Source organism: Ricinus communis, chromosome 9 (genome assembly GCF_019578655.1).
Source record: "Ricinus communis isolate WT05 ecotype wild-type chromosome 9, ASM1957865v1, whole genome shotgun sequence".
Taxonomy (NCBI): domain Eukaryota; kingdom Viridiplantae; phylum Streptophyta; class Magnoliopsida; order Malpighiales; family Euphorbiaceae; genus Ricinus; species Ricinus communis.
In genome coordinates, this window is record NC_063264.1 from 1385720 (window position 1) to 1401346 (window position 15627).

The 15627-nt window shown below is 33.7% G+C and overlaps 5 protein-coding genes across 5 annotated transcripts; 4 read left to right on the forward strand and 1 right to left on the reverse strand.

Moving 5' to 3' along the window:
* Positions 1-283: 283 nt before the first annotated feature.
* On the reverse strand, positions 284-4163 carry LOC8275589. Its single transcript, XM_002519126.4, has 5 exons — positions 3426-4163; positions 2883-3094; positions 1367-1649; positions 1085-1262; positions 284-992 (listed from the first exon to the last, which is right to left on the reverse strand). Exons 1-5 carry the CDS (start codon positions 3741-3743, stop codon positions 733-735), a joined length of 1251 nt encoding a protein of 416 aa, XP_002519172.1. The 5' UTR covers positions 3744-4163; the 3' UTR covers positions 284-732.
* Positions 4164-7044: 2881 nt separating this feature from the next.
* LOC8275588 (major allergen Pru ar 1) lies at positions 7045-8080 on the forward strand. The gene is made up of 2 exons (XM_002519125.4): positions 7045-7362; positions 7572-8080. Exons 1-2 carry the CDS (start codon positions 7179-7181, stop codon positions 7862-7864), a joined length of 477 nt encoding a protein of 158 aa, XP_002519171.1. The 5' UTR covers positions 7045-7178; the 3' UTR covers positions 7865-8080.
* Positions 8081-9836: 1756 nt separating this feature from the next.
* On the forward strand, positions 9837-10723 carry LOC8275587 (major allergen Pru ar 1). Its single transcript, XM_002519124.4, has 2 exons — positions 9837-10155; positions 10292-10723. The coding sequence occupies exons 1-2, from the start codon at positions 9972-9974 to the stop codon at positions 10582-10584; spliced, it is 477 nt and encodes a 158-aa protein (XP_002519170.1). The 5' UTR covers positions 9837-9971; the 3' UTR covers positions 10585-10723.
* A 946-nt stretch (positions 10724-11669) lies between these two features.
* Positions 11670-12747, forward strand: LOC8275585 (major allergen Pru ar 1). Its single transcript, XM_002519123.4, has 2 exons — positions 11670-11980; positions 12256-12747. Exons 1-2 carry the CDS (start codon positions 11797-11799, stop codon positions 12546-12548), a joined length of 477 nt encoding a protein of 158 aa, XP_002519169.1. The 5' UTR covers positions 11670-11796; the 3' UTR covers positions 12549-12747.
* Positions 12748-13330: 583 nt separating this feature from the next.
* Positions 13331-14811, forward strand: LOC8275584 (major allergen Pru ar 1). The gene has a single exon (XM_048379520.1). The coding sequence runs from the start codon at positions 14029-14031 to the stop codon at positions 14548-14550; it is 522 nt and encodes a 173-aa protein (XP_048235477.1). The 5' UTR covers positions 13331-14028; the 3' UTR covers positions 14551-14811.
* Positions 14812-15627: the final 816 nt, after the last annotated feature.

The following is a 15627-nucleotide window of genomic DNA, read 5'->3' on the forward strand; positions in this document are numbered from 1 at the left end:
CTTTTGTTCCCCTTCTGGACTGATAGTAATCATGCATGAAGCAGGAAGAAACAATCGAGTTTCATTTCAGTTAAGAGTTGTACATGGAAACATAAAAAGGAAAAAGAAAAAATTATTTCTTTAACTGATCATGACGACCTTAAAAACAAATTTTCATTTCGTTTCAGTAGTTGCCAAAGCAGGCAGCTGAGCTGAGACATAAAATTAAGTGGTACAAGGCAGCATTAACAACATCATATTACAAAAACAACCATTTTCATTTCAGTGGTTATAACAACTGAGATATCAAAACAAGTTCCTATTAGAAACAAACTGTTAGTACAAGCATGATGACCCTACTAGGATCACAAAGTATATACAAAAATCACTAATTTTTCTTTTTCATCACCATCCGGCAGACTTATTAAAAGGTTCTATTGTAGCAACCAGCAAGAGAAAGTTTCTCAGGGCAGGAAAACTGTCCATAGAGACCCAACCAAACACCATCATAATGACTACCAATCACAAAGCTTCTCCAAAAAAATTATCCCCCAACACGCAACACCTCGCATAAAAGCCAACACCAGATCAGTCCATGGGCTATTTGGTTCGGCTACATAAACTTTAGGATGAGAATCAATCATAACGCGCTGCTCCATAAAGTTACAAAAACAACCCTAATAAGCTAATGCCCATACACCCATCCCCTCCAATCCAAATTTTATGTTTATATCTGGTGCGCTGAACTTCCAATCATCTCCAGTTTGAATTGTGGGAGGCAAAGAACATATAATCAGGATGGTATACTTGCAAAAGCCTAAGCCAGTTGTCAGCAGCTCGCAACAGCGAATTGACTTTTTGACATTCATAAGCTCCGTTCGGATTCCAGAATGAAACTTTAAACTTGTAGGAAGCAAGGCCAAATGTAGCCAGAGGTAGCTTGACTGGCATGTCTGCACATGAAACCTCCCTACCACTAGAACCATTAAAGTGCAACCAATCAGTGTTCAGACCTGTCCAAAACAAACCCGTCAAACCCATAAGACTATGGCCAGAAATCTTAGCAAATTTTCGTTATTATGCAGAGAAGGAGAAGAAGATGTACTCTGAAAGGGAGTTGATAAAGAATGAAAGGTTAGAAAGCAGGCATCCAGATTCTGTAGTGTTGGACCCATGGGGATCCTATATATGGGATACCAGGCCACAGAAATCCAACTTGAGGGCAACAGGTCACAGCTCCTAAATGTCTTGAGTCCAGGAAAGTTGCACGTAAGAGCTGAAATCTGTAGAGCGTACAGTTACTATGGTTAGTTATAATGGGGAGTAATACAACAGGAAAAGACCATGACAGACCCCAGAACAAGTCTCATAGAGATTATAAACTTACCTTGTCAGCCAAAGGCTCACGAGTAAATGGAGAAGCATGCTCCATGTATTCAAAAACAAGACGACCTGGAGGGTTGGAAATCTCATACTCATCACTGGAAGAACCTCTCGAGTGTTTATTTCTCAGTGAAAGTCTATTCAAGCTCTGAATATTTGCATCTGTAATATTGTTCTGGGTCTGAGGCCCCCATACGCCATTTACTCCTCTCTCCGCTCCATAGTCACTGCTACCATCAGTACTAGAGTCCCTAGATGACTCGGCATCACTTTCCTCACCAGGCCTCCTGTCAAAAGATAGCAGCAATGACAATGTAATCCATCATGCACATTAACATATATTGGTAAAGAAATAAAAAAAAAAAACACAGTGACATGATAAATGACCATTTCTTCTGTTAGGAAGGCCAAATCAAGCTACTTGTATGAGAGAAACATCAAGGTTTTCCAAGAAAATCAAGAATGATATTAATTTCAAAGTCAAGGAAGCTACAAGAAAGTCAGTCAGCCTGTTCTAAGACTTTAAAGAAAAATTATAAAATCCTATTGTTTGACTAATCTTCAAGCATGAATGCAATATGGATCACTACAAGAAGCTAGTTATGCTTGCCTCTGCAGTTTTACTACATGCAACAAAACCAGAAACCCTCAGCAGGAGGAAGAAACTGTGGCACAACCACAATCTAAACCAGGAAAAAGTGGTAACACTCTGGAATTCAGGTGTCGCATAAGCACAGCTAGGCCCCCCAAGAAACGAGGATGAGACTTGGGACGCCTAAGAATGGAAGGCATCCGACCATGGGATGGAGGGATCCAAGTCAACACAAACTTCTATTTTATTTGACGGAGTATTATATAAAAATTATTTAACTGTACAAGCCGAGCAGAAAATTAACTACACAAGAGGTAGACAGAAATCAGCACATCCCCAATCAGTTACAACCAATAAATTCTGCCAATCTCGTGTTCCATCTATTATAAATTTCTCATATCATCACTGACAAAAAGGCAGAAGTAGAGACTGAAACTCATGTAGATTGGACCTAACATCAGAATCGACAATGATAGAACTCGAGAATAAAAGGTACTTTCAGACAGACTCTGTGGATATGAAGTAAACTTGTAGTAATGCGATACAGGCACCTTCAGCACAGCTTGCTACTCATAAAATCTTCTACACTATCAATACAAGAGTTGCCACATAATGTTATACATCACTCCTCGTTTATGATTAGAGGGTCAAAGCATGCAGCAACAGATAATAATAAAAAAACAGATTACCACAACTAGCAACTTTAGCAAACTAATCGAAAAAGTAAACTAGTATATTAATCAACTGCTTAAATGCTTATAGCAAACAATATGGATTCAAGAGTGAAGAGCAGATAAACATTGGTCAGAAAATGTACCAGATTTACATCAATCAATCAACTTATGTCCCAAAAAACCAATTAGAAATAGAAATATTCATGAACAAAAAAAAACATGACAAAGCAAGAGTCAAGAAGACAATGACTCACCTTAATCTTGGGGAAGGTCTTGCTGGGTCTATATATAACTGAATGCCAGACAAATAGGGAACATAATACTGCATGACAGTTTCACTTCCATTTAACAGAAGGGGAACACCAGCTCCATATGCACTCCACTCTTTAAAAGATTCCCATAAATCCCCCAGCACAAAGTAGGGCTGATGCTCAGTTTCGTGATTTCTCCATCCTCTAACACTTGTCTGTAAATCCACCAATTGCACCACGTAAATGCCAAGAATTCTCAAATCAACAAAAGATAGTGAAAACAACAAGTTCTTTACAAATATTAAAGAAGAGAAACCCAATCAGTTCTGCTAGTGACTGCATATAGACCCATTTAAGGCAACAATTTAAATCAATAAAGACTTGAACTTTGAAACCCTAATTTCCATAATTGAATACTCACTGTAACAGTAACCCAAAATAAGATATTGAAATCCAAGAAAACAAAACACATACACAAAAAAAAACCCTACAAATAAATGGAAATAATCACGAATCACAAAAAGTTATAATCTTGAATTTAATTACCTTAGGCAAATATTGAGCAGGAACAACAGGAGTAGTATACTCCAAGAAACGATCTAAATTAGTTGAATTTCCTTCAATCCCTACCCGACCCGAAACGGAACAATTCGACACCGATGAAGAAGAAGACCCACATTGATCGGACTCTCCCCTTTTCTCCACCTCCACCATACAACTCTTTGAAATCAACGGCCTCTGTTGCTGCGGCTTCTGTTGCTGCTGCTGCTGTTGCTGCTGCTGCTTTTGTCGCATACCCGGAGACACATAAAACCGATTCTCACCACGGGTTCGGGCAATCGAAACGCCACCGGAGCCTGACATTGTATTAAAAACCCACAAAGAATTCAACCAAAAGATTTCAAATTGGATGCGAGATTATCAGTTTTGCTGGTTCTTAAAGAGGGTTTGTTTTATTGATTTACAAAAAGATAGGTTTTTTTACATGTAATATATACACACAAACAAAAGTCTCTCTCTTCTCCCTTGTTTGAATTATCTTATTATTATTTCTTTTCAAAGTCTCTGTGTGATTAGAAGTGTTTATGTGTTGTGGGCAAATGGGCAAGTGAAATGGGGTGTGTTGGTTTATATTGTGCTTTCCTTTAGCCAGATTTTTATGTTTTTTCTTTGTGGGTATTTTTGTGTGGGTGTGAACCTAAGGGCAAAAAGGAGATGAGAAGAATCCAGAAAGTTATAATATGTGCTACTGTTGAGAAAGATGTGGCTATTCGAAAGGAGTCTTGTGTTTTATGTTTTGGATTTTGGTACCATATTGCCCCTCTGGATTTTTCTAAATTTACATTTGGGTTATTTTAGTTGTTGATTGAAGTCAATGTGTTCTTCTCTTGGGTTAGTGTTTGTGAGTGGTTAGTTATGGCTAAGGTTAAGGATGTGTTTCATGGTGGATTTGGTTCAGTACAATAGGAAAAGAGAGCCCAAATTCAACTTCATTTTCATTTTCAATGTGTGGTTTGGTTTTGTTTTGTTGTATTAGGAGAATATGCTCATTACTCTTTTAGTTTATACTTTTTGTTGATTCCAATTCAATTATTATGGCCATATCTATATTGCCTCAATAGATATCAAGTGATTTAAAAAAAAAATTAAATTGAATTATGTTGAACTCCAAAAGTTAATAGAACCGAATGATTAGATTTTTTCGATTTTGAAATCCTTTATATTAGATTATAATTAATTTATATTTATAAAATATTTATTTTAAAAATATATTCACATCTTACATAAATCTCAAGAAAAATAAATTACTAGAATAACATAAAACACTATTAAAATATTAAAATATCAAATTTCTTTTTTTATAAAAAAAAATCCAAACTAAATTTTTTATTCCGTTTGTAATCTTTTAAACCATAATACAACACATTCGCAATATTAGCTGAATCAAATTGATTAACTCAGTTTATTATTGTTATGTATTTAATTTTTCAGTTTAGTTTTGCTTCCTCTACCTAAATTATTCAAAAGAGTCATGCTAGTGTGTCACAAACGGGCTTAGATCAAATACTCCCATTAAATAAATGGGATTGGTCATAAAATGAAGAGGTCCAACCATATACATGCCTATTATCTGCTACAATTATCAATTAATTTTTATAACCCTTAAGACAAACAAAAGCTACATCATTTAAGATTATATATATTACCAAAATTCCTAACTATAAATTATTTTAAAATTTTAAAAAAAGTACTCACTCTTTTAATTATTTTTTAAAAATATTTTATGATGATAATTTTTAAAATTTCACGATAAAAAAAAAATATGGAAAGTCGATTGTGATTACTAAAAGAATAATAATTATGAATCAACAAAAAAGTTTATCCTAAACTTAATATTAGGACTATAAAAAATCTCGCATATGTGCATTCTTTCACATATTTTACATCTAATGTAACACATTTTTTATTTACTCACTAATTTTTAATGTTAGCAAGCAGAATTGACTGGCTATATCATTCTCTTTCATTGTAAAGTTTTAAAAATTATTATCCAAAAATATTTTGAAAATAAATTAAAAGTATAAATATTTATTTTAAAATTTTAAAATAATTAGATAAAATTATTAAAAATATAAAATTTAATTAGTAATTAGACAAAAAAAATTATTATATAACCTAAAATCCCATACAAGACAAGTGATGAATACAAGCAAGAGGCCGGTGGTCAACATAAGTTAGCTAATAGCTGCCCATTTTTTAAAAGCTCCTATCCTTAAGTACAAAGAAAAAGAGTACTAACTATTAAATTTCTTATGATGGAATTAGATGAGTCAATTGTCCAAAAAAATATTAAAATTAGATGAGTCAATAAACAATAAGATTTCCAAAATGTTGGTGCCTGAATTAAAATAAATTCATTTTTTTTTTCTTTTCAATATGTTGTTGACTAGCACCACCTCATATAATATTGCAACTTTGCAAGGTAATAAAATAGGAAGACGAGATATTGAGATCTTCTCATGTTTAAGTTTAACATAATAAATTATGTTTGCAATTTATATTTTTAATTTAAAATAAAACGGTTGAGATTCTATTAAAATTTTAAATTATAAGTCTAAAAGTAAGTAATTTTTTATAAAAAAATAAATTTCAACTATTGATTTTGAACCAATAATCAAAACTATATAAACATGACTTTTTATGTTTAACTTAGACACAAAAGGATTTTAATTTAGAAAAGAGATTGTGATGACACACATTTATATTGTTGAAACTCTCTAACAAAATGACTTTTTTCTTTTTTAAACACCAAAACATAGCATAAAATATTAATGTAGCTGACTAAAATTTGGTTCAGTATGACATTATGATAAGATAATCCTCATTAAAATGCTTTAAGTTTCTACCAACAATTAATCCACTTGTAGGACAGGCAAAGTTGTGCAATCTAAATCATAAATAGAGAGCCAATGAACGTGGAAATGTGTTTGCATGCACTGTAATTGCTGTCATCAAGCAATTACAGTGTAGATTTTACTTTTTCATTTCTAACCCAAAAAAACAAAAAAAAAAAAGGAACAAAATAAGCATTTGGATTTAGCTGAGGTCTGACCCATAATAATAATAAAAAGGGCAGGTTTAGTTTGAGCTAGTTTACTTATAAATAATTGAGAGGAAAACGATAGAAAACCATAAAAAAAATACACCACCTTCATATTTTGTTGAGCAAGTCAAGTTCACTATAAACCAATGACTTTGATGCAAGGGTGGGCCTCTAATAAGTAGAGCATACCGAGTCAGACCCGTTGAGTAGCTTCCCGTGAGATTAATTTCCACTGATCAGCACTTAAAAAGATAAAGAAAACAAAATCTGAATGTATCGATTGAGTAGAAGGTGTGTTCTTAGAATAGTAATAAGGGTTGCCTATGCCAATTTTAATTTAATTTTCTTGATTACTTGATGATAATTTCTTTCATCTGCATATCCATATGTTTGTCTATTTCTATTGTTAAGTTATCCATAAGTTTATTTAGATGGTGATGCTGTGTATCAGACACCTTTTGGAACCTAAATGTAATGCTTTTAATTCTATAAAAGTACAAAAGAAAATGTGCATACTAATTCAACTCTTTTCCGGCACAATCTTTACCTATAAATAGCACCTCTTGCTCTCATATTTCTTCACTCCAAAGCCAAGGAAAATCTGCAGTCTCTAAAACATCCTCCTTTACATTTCCTATCTTTCTTTCTTTGATATATAGTATTTAAAACTTCAGGTTCTACAGAAATCTATCATCATGGGTGTTGTGACTTATGAAATGGAGGTTGCTACAACAATCCCAGCAGCCAAGATGTTCAAGGCCTTTGTCCTTGAGGGAAACACCCTCATTGCAAGGATCTTGCCTCAGGCTATCAAGAGTATTGACATTCTTGAAGGAGATGGTGGTGCTGGAACTATCAAGCAAATTAACTTTGGGGATGGTAAGTTAACACTATATATTTTTACTTTTAAGGCCTTATGCAGTCAGAATTTTAATTTAATGTTGATAAACAAGTGTACTATTCCTTACCGGCTGAACAAACTCCTCGTTAACCCATTAAAAAATTTCATTTGTAATGTTTGTTTGTTATTTTGGGATGATTAGCTTATAATTAGCTTGCTAACAATGATTTTATTATATATTCTTCAGCCAGCCAATTCAAGTATGCAAAGGAGAGGACAGATGCAGTAGACAAGGAGAATTTAACATATGCATACACAATGATCGAAGGAGATGTGTTGATTGGAAAACTTGAAAAGATATCTAATGAGATTAAGTTTGAGGCAACTCCTGATGGAGGATGCCTCATCAAGTCTCTCAGCAAGTACTACACAATTGGTGATTTTGAGCTCAAACAAGAGGATATCAAGGCTGGGAAAGAAAAATCCATGGGTCTGTTCAAGGCTGTGGAAGGCTACCTCTTGGCAAATCCTGATGCCTGAATCTGAAAATGTTTCATTTTTTATGTTTGTGTTTGAAGTATCGATGAAAGTTGGTGGAGACGTTGTTTCTTTTGTATGGCCAGAACTGAAACTTGGCAGTATTATTTTAATTGTATTGGTGTGAAATTCGGGTGCATGTTATTTCCATTTAATTGAAGAGTAATATTATTGTAATAAAATACTGAAATAATTGATTAGAAAAGTATGCTTGTTCAATTTCATATGTATGCAATTCTGTCTTTATTCTCTTCTTTCTAATTGATTATTGATAGAGAGTATTTTATCTCTACTTGCCAACAGAAGAAGAAGAATATGGATGTTATTAAGTACTAACAACAACAAGAAGTCAATGAAGGGTGTTCATTTATTAGAATTGTGCATTAATACAAAGGTGTTCATTAAATAATTACATTTTTCATATAATTATATATTGTCGAACGACCATCACCTTATATGACATTAGAAGGTAACCAATATGAAAACATGAATTATTTTGTAAGCTAATTATATATTGACCGATTAATGTGTGGATTATTTAAATTATTGAGCGCTAAGAAAATATTTATAATTTTTTATAAATTATTTTTATCAAATATGCTTTTAGAAAAAAAATTAATTTAGTTGTTTTTATTTAGGAAACAATTATTAAACTTAATATTTTTTTTCTTCTTAAAAGTGGATTCACTAATCGGATTTCTAATCAGAGCCTCAGTATGTGAGTATAATGCATTGAAAGCTTGAAATAAAATCTTCTTTCCTCTCCACGACACTAATCTCTTTATTATAGAAATTCAATTTTAAGATTTGATTCAGGATAAATAATTTATTTATTGTGAAACAAATCCTCATACAAGGATCCCAAACTAAACAAGACAAAATTGCACGATGCACAACCTAATATTCAAATTGTGCTTCCCAATTTGTTATCTCAGGTTTAATTTTTGCACTTAATATTTATGAAAAACTGTTTTACATAAACAATCGGAATGTAAAAAGAAAAATGTTCAACTCGATCTAGCGTATGCATAGGTCATTATTATCAAAATTTTCTTAAAATGACTGAGATGAATTTTAGAATGTCTCGGTTAAATTCACTTTTCAATACTTTTATGTATTTATTGAATAAAAATAATAAAATTTGGATCAAATTTATATAAAATTACGTATTAAAATATTTTTATAAAAATTTCTCATAAAAGAAAGTTTTTTATATAAATTAATTTAGATTCTTATAAATTTTTTTCAGTAAATATATAAAGTTACTCTAGAATTCAATGATGAATTAATACAGGTGAAATAGAACCATTAGATATAGGATCTATTAAGCTGGTTGGCTTAAAATAATATGAAAAAATTGATAACAAAGAAGAAAAAGAAAAAAAAACAATGGCACAATATGAGCTTACACCACCGTCCATTGTTGAGCAGGTCAAGCTCTATAAAACATCAAAGACTTCTTTGAAATGTTTTCATCAATATTAGCATACTGGGTCAGATCGATACAGTAGCTAGCTAGGCATCCCTAACCCTAATTTATTTTGTCTTAAACTGCCAAGTTTCTCTTTAAATATACATACAATTTAGTCAATCCTTAGTTAAGTACTCATGTCCAAGCAATTATAGCTATATATGCAACACTTCAAGTCAAAAGTTCCTAGTTCTTTTAACCCTCAAATTGTGTGTGTGTATATATATGTATATGAGTCCTAGTTTACCCAGCACTTGATTAATCATGATAATAGTTTCTTGATCTAAATATCCATATATTTGTCTCTTTCTTCTAATATTTATTATATATCCATGATCTGGTCCAGGAATGACTCTGTACATAAGACACCATTTGGAATCTTAATATTTCTCTTTCTAGTTCTTTAAAAATAAAAAGCATTTGCTTGGTCATCTAAGTTTGTAAACTTGAAAAATTTGTACTAATTCAACTCTTTTCAGCACAATCTTTACCTATAAATATGCCTCTTGTTCTCATATTCCTTCATCCTCAAGACAGAAAAAAGATCAGCGGTCTAAAACATTCTCTTCCTTTCCATTTCCTGTATTCTTTCTTTGATATATAGTTTCTGAAACTTCAGGTTCCATAAAATCTATCATCATGGCTGTTGTGACTTACGAGATGGAGGTTGCTACAACAATCCCAGCAGCCAAAATGTTCAAGGCATTTGTCCTTGAGGGCAACACCCTCATCGCAAAGATCTTGCCTCAGGCTATCAAGAGTATTGACATTCTTGAAGGTGATGGAGGTGCCGGAACTATCAAGCAGATTAACTTTGGCGATGGTAAGTCACAATTACTATATATTCAGAAGTTCACTTGTAGTGTGATAATAAAAGTTGAATCCGAGTTAACAAGGAAATGAAGCACTCTTCTTTATCTACTGAACCAACTCTGCATGCATGATTTTGTTTTCTCCAGCTAGCCAATTCAAGTATGCAAAGGAGAGGACAGATTCCGTAGACAAGGAGAATTTAACATATGCATACACGATGATTGAAGGAGATGTGTTGATTGGAAAACTTGAAAAAATATCTAATGAGATTAAGTTTGAGGCAACTCCTGATGGAGGATGCCTCGTCAAGTCTCTCAGCAAGTACTACACAATTGGTGATTTTGAGCTCAAACAAGAGGATATCAAGGCTGGGAAAGAAAAGTCCATGGGTCTGTTCAAGGCTGTGGAAGGCTACCTCTTGGCAAATCCTGATGCCTAAATCTGAAAAATGTCTCATTTTTATGTTTGCGTTTGAAGTCAATGCAATTAGTTTGGTGGAGATGGTATTTCTTTTGCTTGGCCCAAACTGAAATTTGGCAGTAATAAAGAGTCTCATTGGTGTGGTTGTGAATGTTAAAGTCAATGTTATCCTTTTTTATTTTCAAAAATCTTTCTTTTAAACTTTTACTGGATCAGATCGATGTAATTTCCATTAGAATGCAGAATCCTCATAAGAATGTCTAAAGTTTCTACCATGGAGCTCCAATTCGATCCACTGACAGGAGAAGAAAAGTTAAGCAATCTAATGCGTAAATATAGACCCAATCAACCCAGAAATTTGCCACCTCTATATGCATACGTTGCTTAAAGCATAGACCATTACAGTTTAATATCTTACTTTTCCCATCTCCAAACCTAAAAGAAAATGGACAAGTAAGACTCCAAACTTAAATGAAGCATAGATTTCAAATATTCGAGAAGAAAATGATAGAAATTGATGGCAAATATAACATAGATGATGCCAGTTTTGACTTGATAACAAGCAGAGCACACTGAGTCAAAGATCAACTGAGCAGGCTGCTAGGAAATTTCTGGTATGGACAGTCTACTTTTGATCACACCAGAGATCATAAAATGGGGCACAAGCTGATTGTGATATTATTTTATCTCGAGACAAAGAAATAACACTGAAAATATTTTCTTTAAAAATTTTGATCTGACAATTGGATGCAACTCATCCGATATTTGAGGGATTTTTAAAACTGTGAGGTTTTGAGTTCTGTGAAAAGGTAAAAGGTGATTTAAAGCCACAATGTCCAAATCAAATTACATAAGCACTTGTTCATTCTTTTCTTTCATTGATGGCCGATCTATATATCCATATTTACTTACCTATGTATAATTAATTTAAGGGATTACTGATGCATATGGGACATCAATGTTGGCATATTTTTTCTCCATATATTTGTTTTATTTTATACTCAAAAAGCATCTTCTTAGTCTTCTCAGGTGGCAATTTTTGACTCAAAAAAGTACACTGTTCAACTCATTTTAACACAATTTTCACCTATAAATATCACCTCTTGTTTCTCATACTTCTTCATCTCAGCAGCACACATACAAGCTCAGTAATCTTTAACATCTTTCTTTTTTTTTCCTTTTCCTGTATTTGAGAGTTCTGAAAATTCTTCAAGTTTCATTTATAACCTTCATGGGTTTAGTCAGTTGCGAAATCGAGATTGATACTTCACTCCCAGCAGCCAAGATGTTCCAGGCCGTTGTCCTTGAGGGCAATACCCTCGTTCCCAAGATCTTGCCCCAGGCTATCCAGAATGTCGAAGTTCTTGAAGGAGATGGAGGGCCTGGAACTATCAAGCAAATTAATTTCTCAGGAGGTAAGTTGCATTATTTTGACTTTTAAATAGGATTTCTATTCAACGTTAAAAAATTGCAGGTTCATGATTATTTTTTGTTTTAAATTACTTTTTCCAAAGTTACTTTTTATAGCATTATTTTTTCTCATTATTTCGAAAAAAGAGTTTTGGAAGAAAGGTATTTTAGAAGCACTTTTGCAAAAGCAATCTCAAAATACAACTAAATTAACTGTTAGATAAACCGTTTCTTTGATAATATATACTGTACTCAGTAAGTGATGATTATGATTTGCTAGGTGAGTCCAAGTATGTGAAGGAGAGGGTAGATGCTGTAGACAAGGACAACTTAACTTATGCATACACAATGATCGAAGGAGATTTCACAGCGGGAAACATTGAAAAGATCAGTAATGAGCTAAAGTTTGAGGACACCGCTGCCGGAGGATCTCTACTCAAGTATCTCACCAGGTACCATACCATTGGTGATTTTGAGCTCAAACAAGAGGACATTCAGGCTCGGAAAGAGATGACCATGGGAATGTTCAAGGCTGTGGAAGCCTACCTCTTGGCAAATCCTAACGCATTATAAATCTAGAAGATGCAACTGGTGTTTCTTTTTCTGTAGCAAATAATAAAAGTGTTTTCTGGGTATGTATTCCGGTCAATCTTCTTTTCCATGAGATTGAAGAGTATAATAATGTCCTTCAAATGAATGATATGGAAATATATTTGGAGAATCAAAGCTTTTATTTGCAGATAAATGGTTAATGAAGGATGCTTCAAGTTTATGTCTTTGTCATTTGATTCAAAGCTTAGATAAAATTAGGCATGCTTCAGGTTGCTTGCTTTCAACTTTGTTTTAGGCTATTTGGTGTTCTGCCATGTCCCGTATAAGGACTCTTGCTTTGGGACTTCATTTTTCTAGCTCACAGTGTATACATATATAACACCAAAGAAATGATATCAAGGAAAGGAAACCTTGAGACATTAATTAGCTGTTCTGCTTTATCCACAGAAAGATTCTAATGTTCATTACAGTGATGATTCTATAATAACAAACATAAAAGTTCCTTCTCATTTCGGACACACCTCTTTTGCTACTCTCACATTTCCCCAATCCAAAGAACTCCCTGGGGATTTAATCTTGTGCTTTCATTTTAGTTGATCTTCTTTCTGCTTGATTAAAAACTCATATGGGTGTGCTTTCATTTGTGAAATGAAATTTACTAGCACTATCCCTCCAGCAAAGTTATTCAAGGCCACTGCCTTTGATGCTGAGACTATCCTCCCCGGGATCTTATCACAGGTTATTGCAAGCTTTGTAAAGATTGGAGGAGATGGAGGTCCCGGAATCATTCAATAACACATTCACTTCTTTTTTTGTCTTTCTCCAAGTAGGACTTAAAGAAGTGTATAATGTCCTTTGATATCTTCAGGGAATGAAGGAGAGGACAGATCCGATAGACAAGGAGAATTTTGCATATTTAATGTTAAGTCTTGATGAGAAAATTTGAGAGAATCTCGTATGAGTTTAGGTTCGAGGCCTCCCCTGATGGTGGATTTATCTGCATGAGCAACACTAAGTAGTAGACTGTTAGCAACACTCGGATCACTGAAAAGGAAATTAATGTCCCCAAAGAAAAGTCTCTAGGATTTTTCAGGGCCATTGAAACATACCTCTCGGGAAGTCCTGATGCTGGCTACTTAATGTTTCTATACTAAGTGCCAAGTGCCTCAGTGATTTTAACTATGATCATGCTTGTTTTCATGTACTTTTAATAGTTGTCTTGGTCTGGAAAGTATCAATCAACTTGTGCAGGATTTTGTTCTTTGCATAGGGAAAAGACACAATTTAGAATCAATAATGATGCGTTAAAAAAAGTAATACTGTGCGGATGACAGAAAAAAGAATGTTATCCAACAAAAGCAATTGCAGCATAACTGTTAGCCTCTATCTATAAAGACTAGCACTAGTAACATTTCCTTCTGTCAGCAAATCAATTGGCGCTTCCTTGGTCACTAAACTAGTGTCAAAAGCCTATAATAGTATAGGTTTGGTCTCTTATGACATGGAGATCGCCTCCTCCATCCCTCCAGATAAGCTGTTTAAAGCCTTAGTCCTTGACAATGATAATCTGATCCAAAAACTCATGCCAAAAGCAATAAATAATGTCCAAGTTCTTGAAGGAGATTTAGGGCTGGAACCATCAGAGAAGTCATATTCGGCCAAGGTATGTTCGATTCATAAAACTCAAGTCAATGTCGTTAAACTACCTAATTTTAATTGTGTGTATGCAGTTAGCCAATTCAATTATGTGAAGCACATGATAGAAGGGATTGACACAGATAACTTGATATACAGATACAGTGTAATAGAAGGCGATGCTGTAATGAATGTTCTTGAAAAGATATCAAATGAGATTAAGTTTGAGGCATCTGCTGATGGAGGATGTATTTGCAAGAACAGCAGCACATACTATACAATTGGAGACTTTGAGCTTAGCAAAGAAGAGATCAGAGCTGGGAAACAAAATCCTTGGCAATTTTCAAGGCTGTTGAAGACTCTCTTGGATAATCCTGATGCCTATTAGTAAAATAGGCTCTTGTGCCTTTGAAATGAAGCATTAGGCTTTGCTGTTTTCTTAATAATTCTTTCTTTCTGTACCCTCGGCTTGCTAGTAAGAATTTTCAGTTGTAATTTTCCTTTTCCTTTCCATAGAGTTCAATATTGTACCAGAATCTGCATAAACAGAAGAAGCTAGTAATTGAAAAATGACGGCTTTCTTGAAATTTGTTTTGACCTGCCCAGCATGGAATAAGAATTCGAATTCAAATTCAAATTTCTCCCTTTCGAAATGGATTAATGTATACTCTGCTTCCCTTTCCCTCTAATTTCGCAATCAACCATAGTTTCCGATTAGACAAAACTTACTCTGATCTGAAATATCAACCAACACCGGCACCCTCTACCGTCTGTTCCATTGGCCATTTCACTCGTTGACGGATGCTCTAGGGTCTATCTAAGGTCCTGTTATCCTTTACGTCTCTCTGTTTTGATGAACAGGACCGGCCGGCCCAAATGTAGAGCCTAGGCGAGAAAAGAAAGGCGGAAAAAGGAAAAACAAGACCCTAATATTTTCCTTAGGCCTTATTGGTTTATACGTCTTGCCAAGGATTATCATTTCAACCGCCATGTCAGTGGTTTTTAGTTAAGTTTGCTATACCAATTCCTTCTTTAACTCTAATTTAAATAAGCAGAAGCTATATTTATTTATTTAGTGATGCAATTTGAAAAAAATTCAGTAATTGAATAAATAAGTTTGGAAATTTTCTAAATATTTAAAATAAAATAAGTCAGAGAGGTCAAATGTCGTATCTAAATTATTATTATGTTATTTAAATTAGTGCGTTGAGTAAAGTTTAGGTGAAATATGTAAATAGTTAAAAATGCATTGCCTGACAAATGAAATTTGAGCATATATTTAGATGCATTAGTTTAAGAGTGAAGCCAGTTATGGAGAGTAGTTTATGATTTAGGCGGAATGGAGCACAACCTTCTATTTTTTCAGATATATGTATTGTGGATTAGACCATGCCTTTAATTGATTCTAGCAATCTCTTAAATATTTTCAGATCATACCGACCTGTAGTCAGTCTATAACATTATC

What these genes read in the sequence shown, in the direction of transcription:
- LOC8275589 (XM_002519126.4), bottom strand. Translation starts at nt 3,743, where the DNA reads ATGTCAGGCTCCGGTGGCGTTTCGATTGCCCGAACCCGTGGTGAGAAT. An exon ending in CTGCTCAATATTTGCCTAAG is followed by an intron (nt 3,095 to 3,425) that starts GTAATTAAATTC and finishes GTGGATTTACAG; the next exon opens with ACAAGTGTTAGAGGATGGAG. An exon ending in TTTATCAACTCCCTTTCAGA is followed by an intron (nt 993 to 1,084) that starts GTACATCTTCTT and finishes TGTTTTGGACAG; the next exon opens with GTCTGAACACTGATTGGTTG.
- LOC8275588 (XM_002519125.4), top strand. Translation starts at nt 7,179, where the DNA reads ATGGGTGTTGTGACTTATGAAATGGAGGTTGCTACAACAATCCCAGCA. An exon ending in GCAAATTAACTTTGGGGATG is followed by an intron (nt 7,363 to 7,571) that starts GTAAGTTAACAC and finishes TATATTCTTCAG; the next exon opens with CCAGCCAATTCAAGTATGCA.
- LOC8275587 (XM_002519124.4), top strand. Translation starts at nt 9,972, where the DNA reads ATGGCTGTTGTGACTTACGAGATGGAGGTTGCTACAACAATCCCAGCA. An exon ending in GCAGATTAACTTTGGCGATG is followed by an intron (nt 10,156 to 10,291) that starts GTAAGTCACAAT and finishes TGTTTTCTCCAG; the next exon opens with CTAGCCAATTCAAGTATGCA.
- LOC8275585 (XM_002519123.4), top strand. Translation starts at nt 11,797, where the DNA reads ATGGGTTTAGTCAGTTGCGAAATCGAGATTGATACTTCACTCCCAGCA. An exon ending in GCAAATTAATTTCTCAGGAG is followed by an intron (nt 11,981 to 12,255) that starts GTAAGTTGCATT and finishes ATGATTTGCTAG; the next exon opens with GTGAGTCCAAGTATGTGAAG.
- LOC8275584 (XM_048379520.1), top strand. Translation starts at nt 14,029, where the DNA reads ATGGAGATCGCCTCCTCCATCCCTCCAGATAAGCTGTTTAAAGCCTTA.